The 18,699-nt window shown below is 47.2% G+C and overlaps 5 protein-coding genes across 5 annotated transcripts; 3 read left to right on the top strand and 2 right to left on the bottom strand.

The window, feature by feature from the left end:
- Window positions 1–451: 451 nt before the first annotated feature.
- On the top strand, window positions 452–836 carry EsH8_III_000166 (uncharacterized protein; the record flags this gene model as incomplete). Its single annotated transcript, XM_083261891.1, has 2 exons — window positions 452–532; window positions 633–836. The coding sequence occupies 2 exons, from the start codon at window positions 452–454 to the stop codon at window positions 834–836; spliced, it is 285 nt and encodes a 94-aa protein (XP_083122378.1).
- Window positions 837–2,236: 1,400 nt separating this feature from the next.
- Window positions 2,237–2,551, bottom strand: EsH8_III_000165 (uncharacterized protein; the record flags this gene model as incomplete). Its single annotated transcript, XM_083261890.1, has 1 exon — window positions 2,237–2,551. One exon carries the CDS (start codon window positions 2,549–2,551, stop codon window positions 2,237–2,239), a length of 315 nt encoding a protein of 104 aa, XP_083122377.1.
- Window positions 2,552–8,413: 5,862 nt separating this feature from the next.
- On the top strand, window positions 8,414–10,025 carry EsH8_III_000164 (T6SS phospholipase effector Tle1-like catalytic domain-containing protein; the record flags this gene model as incomplete). The annotated part of the gene is made up of 5 exons (XM_083261889.1): window positions 8,414–8,648; window positions 8,713–9,041; window positions 9,098–9,191; window positions 9,242–9,450; window positions 9,504–10,025. The coding sequence occupies 5 exons, from the start codon at window positions 8,414–8,416 to the stop codon at window positions 10,023–10,025; spliced, it is 1,389 nt and encodes a 462-aa protein (XP_083122376.1).
- A 3,119-nt stretch (window positions 10,026–13,144) lies between these two features.
- On the bottom strand, window positions 13,145–15,023 carry EsH8_III_000163 (tryptophan synthase beta subunit-like PLP-dependent enzyme; the record flags this gene model as incomplete). Its single annotated transcript, XM_083261888.1, has 5 exons — window positions 13,145–13,744; window positions 13,816–14,237; window positions 14,297–14,387; window positions 14,446–14,569; window positions 14,638–15,023. The coding sequence occupies 5 exons, from the start codon at window positions 15,021–15,023 to the stop codon at window positions 13,145–13,147; spliced, it is 1,623 nt and encodes a 540-aa protein (XP_083122375.1).
- A 1,191-nt stretch (window positions 15,024–16,214) lies between these two features.
- On the top strand, window positions 16,215–18,482 carry EsH8_III_000162 (major facilitator superfamily domain-containing protein; the record flags this gene model as incomplete). The annotated part of the gene is made up of 9 exons (XM_083261887.1): window positions 16,215–16,388; window positions 16,447–16,580; window positions 16,647–16,896; window positions 16,994–17,169; window positions 17,246–17,445; window positions 17,507–17,864; window positions 17,923–17,988; window positions 18,053–18,106; window positions 18,173–18,482. 9 exons carry the CDS (start codon window positions 16,215–16,217, stop codon window positions 18,480–18,482), a joined length of 1,722 nt encoding a protein of 573 aa, XP_083122374.1.
- Between the last annotated feature and the right edge of the window lie 217 nt (window positions 18,483–18,699).

Raw genomic sequence — 18,699 nt, 5'->3', positions numbered from 1 at the left:
TCAGTAGTCGATTGACACTGAACCAAAATGTATCGATACCCCCCATATACGACGAAATGTCAATAATTTTGAGTTACTTCATCCCATCATTTGCAATGTGATACTTGAAATGGGGAGATAGCTCCACTGGGAGAACTTGGCTCGATGTACTTCCATCGACAGATTGGCGATGGACAAGCCACCGTGTAATAGTCGCTGGCTTTTTCCTACTGTGAATGTCTTTGATTTCAGTCGTCTTACGTTTTCGTGGAGGGATCATGTGATGCAGCCGCAAAATAATGACGTCGATAGATTGACGTCATTGAGCCGTGACCTCCTTTGTACTTTACTCGCAGAATCCCCTGGCCTTTAAATGCCCGACATCAAGTCAACCAGGGATGAATCACAATACCAAAATCATACACAATTCAATAGACGAACCATTAGACAAACACAAACCAAATCATACACCATGTCCTCCCAAAACACCAACACCAACAACCAGCCCGGCCTCATCGCCGGCCACGCCAAGTACGCCAAGGGCTCCGTTGAGGTAATGTTCATCAACCTGTTGACTGTCCTTCTGGACAGGAATATAGCAAAACTTTTTTTCGTCTTCTTTTGGCTTGGTTGACTAACGTACGCAAATGTAGGCTGCTATTGGCGACGTAACCGGCTCGCACGCCTGGAAATCGTCGGGCGAACAGGACAAGGCGCATGCCGCGTCAACATTGAAGGCTGCCGGTCAGCAGCGCGACGCATCAACACAGGGTTATGGCAAATTTGAGGAGGCAGCGGGGGCCGCATTTGGATGTGACGGGATGAAGCAGGAGGGCGCTGCCAGTAAGAAAGAGTAGATTGCGGGAGGATAGTTCATTGTTATATTTGTGTCTCATCATTGATGCTCTATGGCCGATGAAAAGAATGAAAGTATATAAAAATAAAATAAAACAAAAAGACGAAAAACATCATCAGGGGGATATCATAACTATCAGTCTGCTGCCCCGTGTCGTTCATGAAGCTGACGCCGCTACCGGTCGCTTTGACTGTGTGCCCTACAGTAGTATAATTACATCACCTGAAGTCAGATCCCGAACCGTTTCCCGGCCCATCAACCTTCCATGCCAGGATTGAGACGCGGACGTGCTGCAATAAGTCAGTTGAGGCCAAAATTCTAATTTTGTCGAAATTCAGGACGTTCAATCATTACTCAAGGCTATTTATTGCACGAGGATGCAGTTAGCGTCTTCCATAGCCGAGCTCTTCTAGGGGTCAAGCTCGATGCGAGGTTGGGCATTGTAAGGGCCGCCTTGGGGACCCGTCTTAGCAGTCCAGCTGAAGTCATCAAGGTCTTTGTGGGAAGTAATATTTCAGGATGTGAATGGAGGAGGAAAATGAAATGAGAAGACTAGAGACAGAAATGTGCTTGGGTAAACCAATTCAGTATGAAGGTAACATTTATATATTCAACGGCGATTGATCTGAAGGACAAACTCTCTGTTAGCTTTTCTGCCCAATAGAAAGTGAAACTAGCTTCACTTACCTTTCTCGCCTCCTTAATCCAGCCTGTGGGATGTGGACGGTGGGCGAAAATAACCAAATAACCACACCATCAGCACATAAAGTCCTCAAATCTCTGCATTCGTACACCTATAAAGTGTATTTGATTACCAAAAGTAACAACTACAGTTCACAGAAAATAATATTTCAAGCAAGGCGGTGTCTGGTCATCAATCTTGTGATGTCATATTCTATACCACCTATCAAGGCATTCATTTTAACGGGAAGTTTGCAAGAGTGACATAAAACCATGCAGAATATCCCTTCAACACAAACTCGATATTTTTTGTGTTTCATTGGGAGGCTGTAATATATTCAAAAGCAAACAACAATGCCTCCCCCCCGTTTGGCAATCTAACGTCGACGAACATATTAGCTTCCTGCGTGAACAAAATCAGCGGTGTTGACTACAGGGTCACTCGTGGACCAGATCTCCAGCCCTCTTTACTTTCTTTGAATGAACAAATAATTCGGAAGCCGAGTAAGTGGAGCAGGTATGGAGTTTCAAAAAGAAAGGTGTTTGCTCTAGGCTTATGATTTAACAATTTATTTTTAAGTAATAATTTTAGACCCCCAATCTGTTTAGTAAACATTTGTCCCCCGCATTCCAAGTTTTCCTTACTTCCCCCGTCTCAAATAAAGTCAAGCAATCCGCTCTCTCAACTCCACACTAAATAATTCCATGCTGGTCAAGAGCTTAGTTGTTATATCCGTTCTGCTTCCTGCGAATCTCTTCGTCGAGCTGATCTTTTATTTGCTGGCGTCTCTGAATCTGGTCATCGAGATTATCCTTCATTCGCTGTCTGTTGCGGATCTCGTCATCAAGTCTGTTCTTCTGGCTCTGAGCCTGAGAGGTGTCACAGTCTCGGCTGCTTCCGCTATATCCGTTGCCGCGAGTTTCGATAGAAGGGACGCTGACGGCGTCAACTTCGGGTAGATTGCGACCCATGATAGGGGTGGCAATGACGGTTGAGATGAGGGTAGCGAGAAAGAAAGCCTTGGGAGAGACCATTTTGTATGTTGACGAGTTGGGGAACTCGGTTTGGAATATTAAAAGTGTAGTTGATTAGCTCGATATGAGGTAGATGGAGTTTGTGTATTGTATTGATGCTGATTATGAAGATGGGAAAGAGACATGAGGGAATCTCGTTCGCTTTAAGTACTTTCCGTATGCGAGTATGGAACCTCTGTCTGCTAAGAACCGATTCATCGTGATCCCCTCATTTTAGTCTTTGGGTCTAGCAGAATACGTTCGCCGCTATCATGCACAGCCAGTGAGGTTGGGCCACAAGCTTCGGCCAGGCCGCCTGGTGAGAGTCACTGCCACCATTTCGGCGGCAGTGTCACCGTCGGCAATCTTGTTTCTCCGTCCGTTGCGAGTTGCGAGGTGCGAGACCGACGACGAAAGTTTCCAGTACGTTCGGGAAGTACTCGTCGGGCGCCGGCGGGACGCTCGGGTGAATACTTCGCTCGGGCTCTTTGTCGTCCATGACATGCCTATTTTGCCAGTGGCAAGTTGGGATGAAGGCCCAATTGCTGGCCAGAACACGAAACAGGTGGGAGGGATTAAGCTTTTCACATTGTCAAAATATGGGCATGAGAACGACGAATCCCTCTCATGAGCCACGACTCAGGCATTAGGCCTACTGACAAATGTGCATGACCCTCACCAACTGAAGGGAAACAAGGCTTATTTTTGGCCTTGGCGACCAGGGCTACACACGCCAGGCGGCGGCACGTCCTCTGCGAGGAGGGGAGGCAGTGCCAAAAATGAGGCGGAGATTTTAATCCAGTATGATGGGCGAAACGTTTCCTCTCGCTCAGAGCGCATGCAGGAGTACGCGGCAGACAGTTTCTAGAAACACGCGCTAGTCTTCACAGGGCCTCCTTACGTGCCACAGTTGCCTAGCTTCGAGTTTAAGTATGTTCGCATGGGCCCAAAGAGGCCGATGCTTTCAGCCGCTTCGGCGGCCCGTAGAAACCGATCCCGAGGGCTTGCTGGCAACCCATCAGAGTGGTAGAGGAGGCAGGAAGGGGTCGATCATCCCGCCGCGAGGCTCACCTTTGGTGCTAAAGGTTCATGCTAACAAGACTCTAATATCTGCCCTTGTTTTTTTTTTCTTTTTTCGATAAGTAACATTACTTCGATGCCAAAGCGGCGTTCAAATCGTATGCGTGTTTTGGCGCAAGGGACGTGATTGCCGACTACGTATGCCGCTGAGCCGGAGATGAGGTCTCGGCTAAACCCATACGCTCTCTTTGATTACTTTTTTGTATTCACAAGATATGAGTGAAGCATGTTTGTCTCTCTACAGTGGCCGTTAGCGAAAGCTTAAACCTGCAATTTTGGGCTAAGTTCTGCTAGTTGCACACTATACTTTACCATCAGCAAAACAAAGCGGATTTCTAGGAACCCCCCTCTAATGAAGTTTCTTTACTAATTGCCCAGACCGTGACCTTAGATAAACTCACGTGGGACCCCGCATCAATATATAAAATTTCCTAGTTCCATGTTTAAATATTGCAAATCTCCACAATCTTCCCTCGCTGTCTTAGCAACTATTTCCTCCAGATATGATGGAGTCCCTCGCAGCCATATAGTCATGTATTTCAAGGTGCAGAATGAGCAGAGTAATTCAAGTATCTTTAAACCATGTTCAATTAAGAATACACTGTCTATTTTCAGTATAAACTGGTTAGTGCACAAACTGGGGTCTTTATCTAGATTATTCTGTACAATAAACGTGCAGTTTTTGCTGATCGACTAGTGCTCTGAGTATATTCACAAGACAAAGCGATAGAAGCCCATTTTAGGGAGCGTTTTGTGCATAGTAAAGCAGTCATGGATTGGTATTGCTTGGGCTCGATCCCGATTGAATGTCGTCAGGATAGAAGCTAGAAATGAGTGCCCAATGTAGCCTTCAACAGTTCTGAGAAATTTGACGCCCCCAATACTATGGGCCCGAAGTATAAGAGCAGTGGGTTTTGAATTGTCTTCGCAAGAATCGTGTTATATACCATAATGATCAAAATCTCTAAAGAAATGTGGCCATGTGGCCCTGCTCGTTGACTGGTCCCATGATGCAAATCCTATGGTAGTCCACCTTCGAGTCCGAAGCTTAGATCACCGGTTTCCAGCGACTCTTTTTTGGAGTCTCCTCACTAGTAACATCACTTTCTCGACTCTTCATATTATCAGAACGCATGCTGGGCAAAAGATTTGCGACAACCTTCAAAACATCACCTACCCTGGTACCCCGTTTGTCTTCTTGTCTTGACTTCTCCGTCTTACTGTCACTATCCAATTCTGGTGTGTTTTCTCGTGAGAAAACTCCTTTCCAGCCACTGCGCCTTTTCGATGGCTTTGCACCATTTGCCCCCTTTTCCCCCTTTACACCTTGACCGGAGTCACCGGTTTCTATCGTATCTGCAAGAGTGTTTGCCTCAATACTCTCGTTCGAGCTCTGTGAGCTTATCGGATCAATGGTCTCCGTGAAATGAGAACCCCCTTCCTTCGTCCATTGCGTCAAAAGATTCGCATCAGTTTCTCCAATGGGGATACTGTCCGCATCTGTTGTACTCTTGGGTTGAGGTAATGACGACTCCCACATATTTTTGATCGCCTCGCGCGCAGCAAAAGAGAGCCCCCAAACCTTGTCGTCTCGCAACTCATAAGCCGGGAGAAGAATGAAGTTTTCCATGGCCTTAACGGTTGCCAGAACCATTTCCCTGGGGGCGTCGAACCAGTCCATATGAGCCCCTCCGCATTGCGTACATTCCTTGAAGGCGATGTTGTGATACTTGAGCACAGTCTGAGCAAGCTTCTCGGCCTTGGATGCCGCAAAAAAGGGGCCCCCGCTGGTTACGTGGATTGGGTTTGAGGGAAATGCGTAACAGTCGCCGGCATGTTTGGGCGTCTCTTTCGTGGTTTCTCTCGTACATCCCATCTTGAACATCCCCTTTTTAGTTTCATGCTCGAGAACGTAGATGACTCCTTTCTCCATTTGTACCGACGTAAGTGGCTTGTCAATTTCGTGGAAGACTGGGAAGTGGTCAAACAATAGCCCCTTTTGGTGAACGTTTTCAAGGCCAATTTCATTGACATGGTCGACTTTTGCGGCGTCGCCGTCTCCATAGTTATCGGTTGTACTTGTTTGGCAGGGGTCATCGAGTTTTATCGTGGAAATGCTGCTCGTAACAGTCTCGACGCGGGTGTGGACCTCGAACTTTTTCCCCGATGATGATTCAGTCCGTGTCGACTCTGTAATTAGGGATTCTTTGCGTTGCGTCGTAGCTGACATGCCATGGAATTTGGGGCTATGAATATCGCTAATTATGGCAGGTTGATCAGGTGATAAAGGAAAGTTTGTCGCATGAATCTCCCTCCATTCGTTAAATGCTGCGACGGCTTTTTTGTAATGTGGGTGGCAATGAGAATTGGTGAGAAACTCCACGAGTTGGTCGAAGAACTCATCAGTCTCCGGGAATTCCTTCATCAGCTGAAATTGACCCCAAAGCTCCTTTGCTTTGGGCGTTTTTGTACGGCTGAGATCCTTTCTGCATTGCCTGGCGTTATCAACTTTGGCTGGACACTTTGTGAATTCCCAATCAGCTGGATTTGGACAGTAATCACAACTCTGCAGAATGGTAGCCAGCTCATTGAATACGGGATTCTCAGAGGTCATCCCGTTTGTGACCATATTGAGCCAGTCTATATGAGAGTGTCAGTAATTCAAAGAGCATCAAGAGACCCTGGTAGAATTTTAAATGAATCTGAAATTTTTGAGGCCACTCGGATTTTGGGTGGCGGAGAGCATAATTAAATACGATTACTGGGGAGGCTGGGGGAGCCTTCCAACAGAACCGCCTAACCTGTTTAAATTCGGGATGTAACTATTGGTATGCTGTTGGTTGTTCGTGCATATGTCTTTCAGGGATTAGAGACGCACCTATCTACTTACGGACGTGTAATATATAATTATAAAGGCTCACGAAAAGTAGTCGGGAGGATATGTGGCGAGATTGCTGCTCTTGCTTGCAGGCCTAACGTCTGCTTTCCCCGACGCACCCCCATTCCCATTGGCTGATGAAGTCAGCAATTATCCCGCATATTCCCCATTTATGAATATTGCCGCGTAGTTTATGATCCAGGTCACTCACTGCTCTTGGGAGAAGCTCGCAGTATGCAGGGGATAGTGGCAGCAACTGTTCGGGGTTCGGTGGCTGGTTTTGGAAGTGTTGGTATCACAGGATACCCGTACGGGTGGTAAATCGAACGAAGAGCAAAACTGGTACTGTGTTCTGTAGATGTGTGTAGAAGGAAGAAAGGAGAGGCAGCCAGCGGAAGCAGCAGTTGTGAAGATATCACCGTTGGCGGCCCAGAGGTAGAATCTCCGGGCCGACTGCTGCCTGACCGCCTGCCCGTATTCTGGCTGGGTAATCCAACAGGAAGACTTTTGTCTTTAAACACAATGGTGTATTTCCTTCGATTATTCTGTTGCATTTCACTTACTGTATGTTGAGCATAATCATGTGCCACCTGTGCGACTTCATTACTCCCTAGTCCTCGTCCGAGTTATTATTGTTGAAGTGAGACAATTCAGCAGTGGTGAATCAGGGAATTAATCCCTGACGATCACAAGCAGGAATACCTTGTATAAAGGAACACTCTCTGTCCGCCATAGATTACTTCCCTGTTCAAGCAATTAATACTCCAGTCAATTGATCACTACCTCTACATTTAACAATTATACCGTTAGTAAATTCCCCTTTTGACTGCTTCAGGGTTTCGTAGGGTTTCTTAGGGGGTTTTTTTTTGGGGGGGGGGGGGGGGGGGGGTTTGTTTTAAAAAAAAAACCCTTTCCGTCCAACTTTTTCGTAGACAATTCTGGTCATGTTTCTAGGTGTAGCATAATCTTTTTCTCTGCAGCCATGGAGGTTGACAGGGTCCCACTCCAATTTGCGCTGAACGTCTTCATGGTGAACATGAGCCAAATTCCATGTACGTGAAAGCTTCTGTATAAATAGTATAGAAGCTATTGTTGCAGACTAAGTCACAAATGCTTGGTGTATAAAGATGCTCCCAATTGGCACGGAGGGCCGAAACTGGCTAATTATAGTGCATCTTCGGTGTCTCCGGCGGGCTACGCCCACAAGTGATGGATGCGCCAAAAAGAGATATACCGGTATCGGGAGATGCAGTCATCCTGCTTTAGTGCCAGGGGCGGTTCCTCAGGTGGGTAAACACATTGAATCAATACTACATGGCGAGCAGCCGCAAAGCCTTAGACCCTAGCCAAACAGTAGTCACAAGCAGAAATGTTATTCTAATTTATACAGAGCTACGTATCAAATTGTCACCGGCAATTTGCTTATTGGTTGTGCGAGTCTGACGATGTAATATCGTCATGTCAGCTTTGTCGCATATGCACATGTATTACGATATACTGCACAATTTTTGGCTTCTGTTCTTGTCCAATAGGGTTTGCAGTTAGCTGCAGCTGATATTCAGCCGTAGATCTCAACACCCATTTCAATGTGATGAAGGCAGCAACCTCTATGGGCTCCCTCCCAAGCACATGCCGAACAAGGGAGGCTTACATGCGCCGAAAGCTGAGACATACATAACAAGAGTGCCAAGGCATACCGGAAGGCGGTAAGCACTTCGATTACCAGGTGCTACCAATATCAGAAAAAGAAAAAATGAATAAAGGAGGAGAAACGAAATCCCCCCGCCCCCCTTAAAACTTCCAGGACAAAATCTAGTATTATATTCTTGTGATCACTACTACGAGAGCTCTGTCGCACTGTTCACAATCGAGATATATCCTTGCATCATTTTCCAGATCCAAACGCCCAACCAAATAGCGATATAATGGCATCAACAGAAGAACCCAAGCTGGCACGCTACAAACGAATTATTCTTTGTGCCGATGGCACCTGGCTTGCATCAGATCTAGGTAATAAGTCCGTAACATCCAACGTTGCCACCCTTGCCCGAGCAATTTCGACCACTGGCACCGATGCAGATGGCCAAGTCGTAAGCCAGATTGTATCATATCATTCAGGTCTTGGAAGCGGAGACCTTCCGTTCCAGAAGGCTATTTATGGTGAGTGGCTATTGCCCCTCCCAATCGCGAACGTCGAAGTCGTACAAGCTGCTAAACTCTCAAGGTGGCATTGGATGGGGTCTTGACCACGATGTTTGCCAGGTATATGAGTTCATTGCCAATAACTACGAGCCTGGTGACGAGCTCTTTTTCTTTGGCTTCTCCCGCGGAGCTTTCACTGTGCGCTCCGTCGCCGGCCTTGTATGTGATATTGGAGTTCTCTCGGCAGTGAATATGTCGCGGTTCGATGAGATGTGGGCAGCATATCGTGCCAACACTGGTGGCAAGCCTTTTAAAAACTCGGTGTGGTATCACGACAACGAGAAAGAACTTGGACTGGGCAATGATGTTAGGGTTAAAGTTGTTGGGGTTTGGGACACTGTCGGCTCTCTGGTAAAGGACCCAGCATTAACACAAACTGAATAGGCATGGCTAATCTTACATAACAGGGAATTCCGCAATGGCCTGTGGTTAAAAACTTGGAGAAGATTGGGATTGCTGTCAACAACCAATACGCATTCCACAACACTAGACTATCAAAAGGTAAGTGCTGTATGAGACTGCTACTCTGATGTGACTGACCGCTTTGCCAGGAGTTGACTACGCCTTCCAGGCTCTTGCAATCGATGAGCAGCGACTGACCTTTCCTCCTACAATGTGGCACAAGGCTGCTGGTAGTCCCGCAAAGGACCTTCAACAATGTTGGTTTCCAGGCGTGCATGGAAACATTGGTGGCCAACCAGAATCCGCCCCAACTTTTGGCGACCACGGGGAAATCGGCCACATTACGTTTGCATGGATGGTAGGCATCTTCGTGTATATCAAGCTTCTATATCCTTACTAAACAATAAACAGGCAGACAATCTCTCGGGCATGCTCAGCTTTGATGAAGATGCTATCAACACCTTGATTGAGCAGCACCGTCGTGCTCTGAACAGCAATGGCATTCCTAACGGTTGGGGTTGTGGACCAATTGTCAGCAATTTCTCTGGGTTACAAGGCTCCTTTTTCCGAGTTCTAGGAAAACAAGACCGCACACCTGGCGAATACCGAAAAGACGCAGGAGATGGCGGCAGCGGAGAGACCAATGAATATTTCCACCCGACAATAAGAATACGAAAGACGAAGGTCGAGTCCTGGTCACCGAACCCGATGCGGGGATGGGCTATCACGGAACCTGATGGTGAGGCTGGATGGAAGTGGGTGAAAAACGGCGTGCAAGAGATCCCAGAATATGTCTTGCGGACTAATGGCATGTCGCTGGCCTACAATGACCGCGGCGTAGTTCGGCACAAGGTTAGCAAGAGCCTTTCAAGACTTCTTTGTCCGAAAGACGTCTTGGCAGACTTAGACAGAGACAGCACGGCGAGCACTTAACTAGTTTTTATGCTGAGGCTTCACAAGTCAGTTATAGTCTCGCATGGATTTGTTTAGGAGTATTTCTTTTGCTGGTAGTTTCAACGAAAATCGTTTCTTAAATTCGAGCATCTATGTTCTAATCTGTATAAGAGGTAGTCAATTGGGATTCGTTCGCGTACTGGACTCGAGGTAAGCTAATTTACTCCTCCTTCTGCATGATATCACAGTTGCAGATGACCGTTGGGGTAGGTAATCATGATAGGCCAGGTTACGAATATGTGGCCCGCGAAATCGTTCTAGCAAAGTAAGTCGCCTAACAGGCTCTACCAAAGCCCAGCATAGCGCAGTAGCACTGCCGTTGGTTCTCGCATTGTCGAGGACACAATGACAGCGGGTCCAGGGTCCCCAACACATTTGACAAAATTTTCAGCAAGCAACAGCTATAATTTATTGCAGGTAATAAACACCACATATAATGTTTGCAAAAGGATATAAATGGAAGAATCTCAACTGAATTGGTTGGTTGCACGTCCACTGTGTCTTATCTTCTGGTCATTAGCGTAGCTTGCACGAACTTATAATATCACCACTAGTCACCAGCCTAAATGCATTCTACATAGGACAGCTTTCTGGCTTCGCACGAGGAAAAAGGGTCACGTTCAATACAAGTTGCTTTGCATTGGGCTTTTTTCGACACTATCTCTCGGTACGTCATCAGTCAAAACATACGACGTAGCTGGTTTGTCCCGGGCACTAGAGCCTTATTTCCAGCTTTTGATACTCAATTGGCTATGGAGATATTCCCGGGCAGCCGACCTCTTATAATCCCTGCTTTCAGGATGGCGACATGTCTCTTTTATCAACGCCTTTCGCAAGCGTAATCAACGTTATCGGAGAGGCGAAAATCGGCAGTAGTACTCCGCTGTTAGCGCCACCTTGTGTTTTTTTGCTACGTACTTCAGTGAAGTCTCGGTTCGTCATTTACTTCACGTCGCCAACTGCAACTTCTATTTTGCTGGATCTGTTGATCATACCTATATCGGGAGTCACGCCCAGCTTTCGACTTTCGACACAACGCCCCACATTCTGTCCGACGCCCTTTATTCTACACATTCATGCGTCTATTACGTAGGTTGGATATTTCAGGCAAATAAAGTCACACTTTTCCAAATATCTTCCAAGCTATTTAAAATGTACATGAAGAGCATCTCTTCGGCAGTCACGGTCGCATGAAAAACATTGTCTCAATTATCGTCAATCAAAGAATCGTCTCAGAATTCTTTCATCTTTCCCTCTCCGAATTTATTTTAGTTTAATCTTATCCTACCAAAATGGCAAGTTTACTTCAACCGGTCGGTATTGGTGGGAATCTTAGTCTTCGAAACCGTGTAGTCATGGGATCTATGACGCGGAATCGATGCGTAGATGACTATCAACCGGGCGAGGCGCAAATCAGGCATTATTCGGAGCGAGCAGAAGATGGCGCCGGTATTATCGTTGCGGAGGGTACTTTTATCGACTGGCAAGGTTGCGACTGGAAATGGGCTCCATTCATGATCACCGACGAACATGTTCAGGCATGGGGAAAGGTGACGGAGGCTGTACATGAACGGGGTGGAAAGATCTACTTTCAGCCATGGCATCTGGGTAATAACATTCGGCCTAACCAATAATTCCTCCTAACTGGGTCACAGGGCGGTGTCAACATGATCAAATTCCCATCTTGCGAGAGAAAAACCTACCAGTCTTAGCTCCAACCAAGATCAAAGCGCAAGGAGGTAAATACCGTGATCTTCCGGGGGCTCCGGTAAGAGCCAAATGTCACTTATACATGCTTGTATCTGTATCCCGCTAACTCAATCATGTCAGGGGCATACCGAAAATATAACCGAAATTCAAGATCCGCGCGAATTGGTTGATCTATATCAACGCTCAGTAGCTCTCGCCAAGAAAGCTGGCTTTGATGGTGTGGAGCTGCTCGCTCAAGGGTTCGTATGAATCCACCCTCAGTGTTAACTAAACCGCTAAATACAACTGCAGCGGATACCTACCTCAGCAATTCTTGAACTCGTGAGTGTTCTTTACATATAACCAACCGCCATTTTCTGACAATGAATAAAGCCGCGCGAACAAGCGCACTGATGCGTACGGCGGATCGGTCGAGAACAGGTGCCGGTTTATCCTCGATGTTACTGACGCTTTGTCCGGGGTCTTCGGACCTGAGCTCGTCTGCATAAAGATCTGCCCCACAGACCAGACGAATGATTCAGTAGTCACCTACGAGGAGATGAAGGACACCTATACTTACCTTATTCAAGAGCTGGTAAAACGGAGGGTGGGCATCGTTAATCTTTCACGTCGTGGAGCAAACCACAATACTGGGACAGAAGACTTTTTTGGTAATACATCCAGGCCTGAGGGATTTCCATTGCCCCCTGGCTACGATCCTGTTCTTGATTTCGGCCCCCTTGTCAAGTTCCCTGGCAGCACGACAAAGCTCATGGCCAACTATGATTACACGATTGAGGAGGCAGATCGTCTTGTCAAGGATGGCAAGCTTGATTTGATCACATTCGGCCGATATTTTATTTATAACCCGGTAAGTGAACCCCTCGATGTCAACCCGAATTAGCTGTCTGACAATTTCATAGGATGTTATCTCCCGTATCAGGCGAGGAATTCCCTTGGCAGTAAACAATCGGGGGAAAAGTGTTCACTACGGACCGTTTCAGAATCCGAACCAAAACTATAACGATTGGCCCATTGCTGTAGAATGAGAATCATAGCGGGAATCTACAGATACGCTCTTGACCTCTGTAAGGGATTTTACATTATACTAGAGCATACTATCTTGTCATTTGACGGTGATGGTGGTCGGTTACGTGAACCATCATTTATAGATAGTTATTTGAGTATTCTTATGGAATTATTGGCGACTCTGGACCGTTGAGGTTATTTCAGGTGCCATGTTCTTTGCCCTCTAACTATTGAACGTTTGAATATACAAATACCCCCATGATTTCCTGAACAGTGAAATGACAGCGGGTACTCTCCTTGCATAAATCCACCGTGATCAGGTACCATTTCTACTAGTTGATCTTAAGTCATTCTATTCCAATCATTACCTCATTGAACTCTCAAGCCAACTTCAAATATGGCTTCTTCTCTGCCACCACTTCTTCGACACTCAAAGACACAGCTGAATCCTTTGACATCGTCTTAGAGATGGGTGTTAATGGCTGCTGCCAGCTGTTTAATGCGTCGATGCCTCCTCGAACGCTATCAGCTTCAAATCCCTTGGCACGAAGTACGCTAGTTGCCACTCGAGCGCTGTTGCCATCGTAACATAGCAGTACGATCGGCCTCTGTCGGTCCTCTTGAATCATTTGTCCCGTCTTTGTAGTTGGGTCAAACGCAGCTTCGAGCTTGAGCCAGAGTTTCTCGAGAACGCTTGCATCTGAGAAGGGTTTCCAGTCTTTTGACTCCACAATGGGAACGTTTTCAGAGCCGGGAATGTGCAGCGCTTCATAGTCTTCTGACTGACGTAGATCAATAATAACTGTGTTCGGAAGACGAGGGATGAGGGATGCACTGCTGGTGTCCACATATCGCGGGGTGCTAGGCAGCTGGGCGTCTTCGGTGTGAACAATGCTGGTTTGGGGGATTTTCATGAAGACATCCTCTGCATCTTTCTCCCATGCCTCGTCATAGCGGTGGAGATCTACATTTTGAAGGTTCTGGTAGAGTATTAGCACGATACATCCGCAGAGAGCTCGCTTGGTGCTCGTTGTCAGAAGTTTGTAAATACCTCATTGTGAATTGTTGGGAAATACTCTGCTCCCAGCTTGGCAAAGTACTCGTCGATGTACTGGTAAGGCAAATCGCAGCAAACGAAAACGCAGTGTATCTCGCCGTTTTCATCTGTCAAATCCGCTGTGTTCCCTGCTGCAATGCGCTTCTCCAGGAACTGGTATAGGCCCTGAAGGTTGAATCCAGACGACGGGCCGCAGATGAGACCTTGTCTGCAAAGATCCAAAGAAAGTGCATAGGAACTATGGGAGCCAACATGTTCAACATGATCAACGGCAGATCTCCATGGAAATGTCACTGGCTGGAGTAGTGCGTAAGAACGCGGGCCAGGAACACGGTCTCCAGGGGCAGTGCAGACACCCAGCCTGTACACAGATGGCTTGGCTTCTTTGAAGTAACTTCCCAGACCGGTAAGGGTTCCTGTGTTACCTGTATTAGATTACCAATTTTATTGGAAGGCTTGGTTGCTTATGACTTACCAGAAGTGCCCATTCCTGCGCAAATGAGTGTAATCTCCGGCAGTTGTTTGAAGATTTGAGGGCCGGTCCAACGCACATGGGACTTCCAATTCTGCGAGGCATATCTCATCAATGCGACGGCCATCTCGAGAGGGATACATATTACTCACGTCGTCATTCTCGTATTGGTTAGGGTTAAGTGCAGTGTCCAAGTTTTCTCCCAAATTTCTTGCAGCACAAATGCCGCCTCGCTCATCTAGTGGTTCAGGCTGCGAGGGTCCTCCAAATAAGGTGCTGTGTGAGTAGTTGACTAGGTTAGCTAGTCATATACTTAGAGATGATGTGTCTGAGTGGCATCTTACATGTCCAAGCCGAAGAACTGCATCAGCCTCAACTTGGCCTGGCTTGTCTTGTTGCTGAGGAAAGCTCGTACATCTGAGTTTCCGTAGTAAACCCGAGATGCCAGCGACATGGAGATGACGGTCGACCCGGAACTGTACTCGACAATTGTTTCTGTCTTGCCTGGTACTACACTGTTCTGGAGCAAGTTAAGAGCTGGCATGGCCTTGACATTGTTGGCGGGATGCATTGACATCATCTTGGCATAGATCCGGACGCCATTTTTGCGGTAGGGATTGAGACTCTCTGGGACCTCAACAAGTGGCAGCGGAGGGCCAAAATCAGGATCGAAGTAGTTTTTAACAGATTCGGGGCCAGTGTAGACATTAAGGTGATTGGGTTTGGCCATGGTGCCGAATATCTGTTGGACAAAGTTGAATGTGTTGTATAACGAAAAGACGGGCTAGGGAACAGAATCTGACACTAAGGAGTTCTTTTCTCACGACCGTGGGTGTCATTTTATATTCCCTTCTTCAAGCAAGATGGGTATTTACTTGAATACCCGTATTAAAGACCAGTTTGGAAGGTGACTTGCCAGCGCATGCAATGATTTGACGGCATCTGACGGCCCAAGGAACTAAGGGCAGCCGCGGTTTTGGAACTGTCAATGTCCCCAGAAGTGGGCCATCATCTGCAAATGCAACTCTGCTGTGACATTCTCAAAGTCACATTGAGACAATAACGCGTCTGTTTCGACCAATTGACAATTTCTGGTATTATATTTACTCACGTCTCTCCCACTTATCATTTTGGCTCTTCAAAAGGTGATTGGCCTTGGTTGCTCAGAGGGTCGGACTAATGCGAAGCCCTTGTCGGCAACGGATGTCACTGCATTGATGGCCATCGATCGACACACGAGTCATCAGGGTAAAAATAATTGCTCCCTGAACCACTGTCTCTTGCACCTTGCGGGATAGGTGTTGTCCTGCAAGGGCATACGTAACGCAACAGCGCTGATCAATCTCCTGAGGGGTAGCAGCAAACGCAAGCATCAAACAGTTGCGATGAAATAATGGCTCAAAATTGCCGGTCAAACTATAGCAAGTTATTGCGATTCGACGATGTTTAAAAAGCGCCCAAATGCGAGGTTTTGAAGAGTTAGTTTGAGCTCGTTTCCCCCGGTTGAGCTTGTTTCAAGGCGAGAATCCAAACAAACCCACAAGGGTTCTCGTTTTCAAGGCCATCCCTGTCAAACTTAAGCAGATCATAAGGCCACTGGCTGGGGTCCGAACCCACATACATTCACGATGATCGTGGAATCAAGCAATAGCGCACACTTGGCATTCAACATTTCACGCTCGCAGATCAGGGGTCAGCTCTGACATGGCCTGGATGCAACTTAAAAAGTTCCAGGTGTTCATTTCGTCATTCACCCTGATGGCCGAAGTTCGGTCTCCGACTTGCTAACGGCCGACTCCGGTGCATGTTTCTCCCCCTTGCTTGCTCGCATCTTTTGAGCGAGCTGTAGTCGCAGCAGGAAAGTCTTCCTCTTTTCCACTTCCGAAAAAATCAAGGCATCCAGTTGACCGTCGAGATTACCATGAAGGAGGAGCAAGCTAACGGAATCCTCGCTCAAGCCGCCCATAATGTTTCGCCGGCTGATGAGCATCCCGTAGGCGTTGTTCCAGATTCAGCGTATCGTTCCGAAGATGAGAAGCCTTCATATGAGTTCAACGAACAGACGAACTATGTTCGACCCAAAACGATTATTACAGTAAGTCGGGTCCAATATGGAAAAGGAATCCCTTTTCTGACCGACTGCCGTTATCCAGATCTTTCTGGCTTGCGCGAGTGTCGATCTCGTGGCTCTCATGGACCAGACGACACTAGCTGCCAGTTTGAACATCATCGGAAACGCCCTCAATGCCAGCAATCAAACGGCATGGATCGCCAGCGGCTATTTCATGTAAGCCTGACAAAGAAATCTCCCAATTTTTTCAAGTTGCTGGCCATCTGACAAGTCCTAATCCAGAACGTCAACGGTTGGCCAACTTCTCTACGGGCGTCTCTCGGACATATGGTCGCGTAAAGTGATTCTTCTTATTGGGTTGGCAATCTTCTTCACGGGTTCCTTAGCTTCTTCGCTGGCGAATACTGGCACTCAACTCATTGCTTTTCGAGCCTGGACGGGCATTGGGGGCGGCGGGCTCATGACTGTCGCACAAATGATTGTGAGCGATGTGGTGCCACTAAGGGAAAGGGGCAAGTATCAGGGCATTTTGGTAAGCAGCTCCTCACTCTTTTACTTGAAACCCCGTGGCATATCCCCTAAATCTCGAAGATACAGCCTTGATTAAACCTTCCTAATGAATTCGTTAGGGCTCTGTGGTCGCCATTGCCAACGGCATTGGGCCGGTCATTGGTGGTGCACTTGCTTCCCAGTCTCAGGATTCGTGGAGATGGATATTTCGGCTGAACATGCCCCTTACGCTTCTCACCACGCTATGTGTCATATTTATCATGCCATTGAGGAAAGTAGAAGGAAACTGGAGACTGTAAGTGTTATTCTATGTTCCCCCACTAGGCACAACTTACATTGGAGAAGAGCTGATACCTAACGCCCTCTGGTAGCAAGCTGAGTGCTGTTGATTTCGTCGGGAGTTTCTTTGCTTTGGCCGGCACCTCTGTCCTCATGCTCGGTCTTACCTGGGGTGGTGGTGAACATCCATGGAACTCCGCCCACGTTATTGCTACTCTTGTAGTAGGGTTCTTCACCTGCGTCGGCTTCATACTATGGCAATGGAGAGGTGCCAAGTTCCCTCTGGTTCCTCGTAAGTGATGGGTATTTGCAACCTCTGATGTGCAATGTCAACTGACCAACGCCATTTTCAGTACACATCTTCAAATCCAAGATTGTCAATGGTGCCTGCATCACCATGGCAATCAACGGTTGGAACTTTGTCGTCCAAGTGTACTACATACCCTCCTTCTACCAGCTAGCTTATGGGTACTCGGCTACCAAGGCCGGCGCCATGTTGCTCCCCATCACTTTGACTCAGACACTTTTCAGTACTCTGGCAGGTCTCGTCGTGCACAAGGTCGGACGCTACAGGGAGTGCATATTGCTAGGTTGGGTATTGTGGGCTGTTGGTATTGGTCTGATGTCCACCCTCGATGAGAATTCTAGTGTTGGCAAGCAAGTGGGATATTCACTTCTCGTTGGTGCCGGAGTTGGGAATACACTTCAACCGTAAGCCACTCGACGATTAGTCAGGAAGATTAGGTGATTGATGCTGACTTTATTTCAGAGCGTTGATAGCAGTCCAAGCCGCCGTGAGCCGAAAGGACATGGCGGTGGTCACATCATTCCGCAAGTGAGTTTCTTCTGGGAATCCGCCTTGTGCATCACGTGCAGCTAATTTCCTCTTTTCGTCACAGCTTCATAAGAAATTTCGGGAGCACTATCGGACTTGCAATCTCTGGGACACTGATGTCAGTACAAGGCTTGACGGTCAGTCTTTCAGACATTGGAAACTTCAACTGACATTGCATCAACAGCAACAATATTCTCGCAACTAGTATAGCAAGCCTCGGCTTGGGGGATGACGAGTCGCGGAGGCTACTTGCAAACCCCCAACACGTCCTATCGGGCCTCCCTCAAGCAGAGGCTGACAAATTGCGTGCTGCTATTTTGCCGGGATACCGGAAAGCATTCCGAGTCATCTTTCTAGTCATGGCAGGACTCGCTGCAGTTGCCTTTTTCGTAGCGTTTTTCATGATGCCGCAAGTGGAGCTTAATCGCCCAGATGATGCGCAGTTGAAGGAGGAGGCACGCAAAAAGGAAGAAGATAGACGCGAGTCTCGGTGAACTAGATGAACGCTTAGTTTTGGCACCCAAGCCGGTTGGACTATGATAACCGTGGTAATAGACCAGAGGGTCTACTAAGTAAGACCCGGTCTTACACTGGGAAAGAATGATTGTCACTTATTTCAACACTCAATTCAGATCACGCATACCTGACTAAGCGCGTGCCATTCGAATTTTATCAGGGAGGTAAAGTGAGCTATTGCAGTTTTATTGAAAA

Source organism: Colletotrichum jinshuiense, chromosome 3 (assembly GCF_051148585.1).
Source record: "Colletotrichum jinshuiense chromosome 3, complete sequence".
NCBI lineage: Eukaryota > Fungi > Ascomycota > Sordariomycetes > Glomerellales > Glomerellaceae > Colletotrichum > Colletotrichum jinshuiense.
This window is presented reverse-complemented; position numbering and strand designations above follow the sequence as displayed.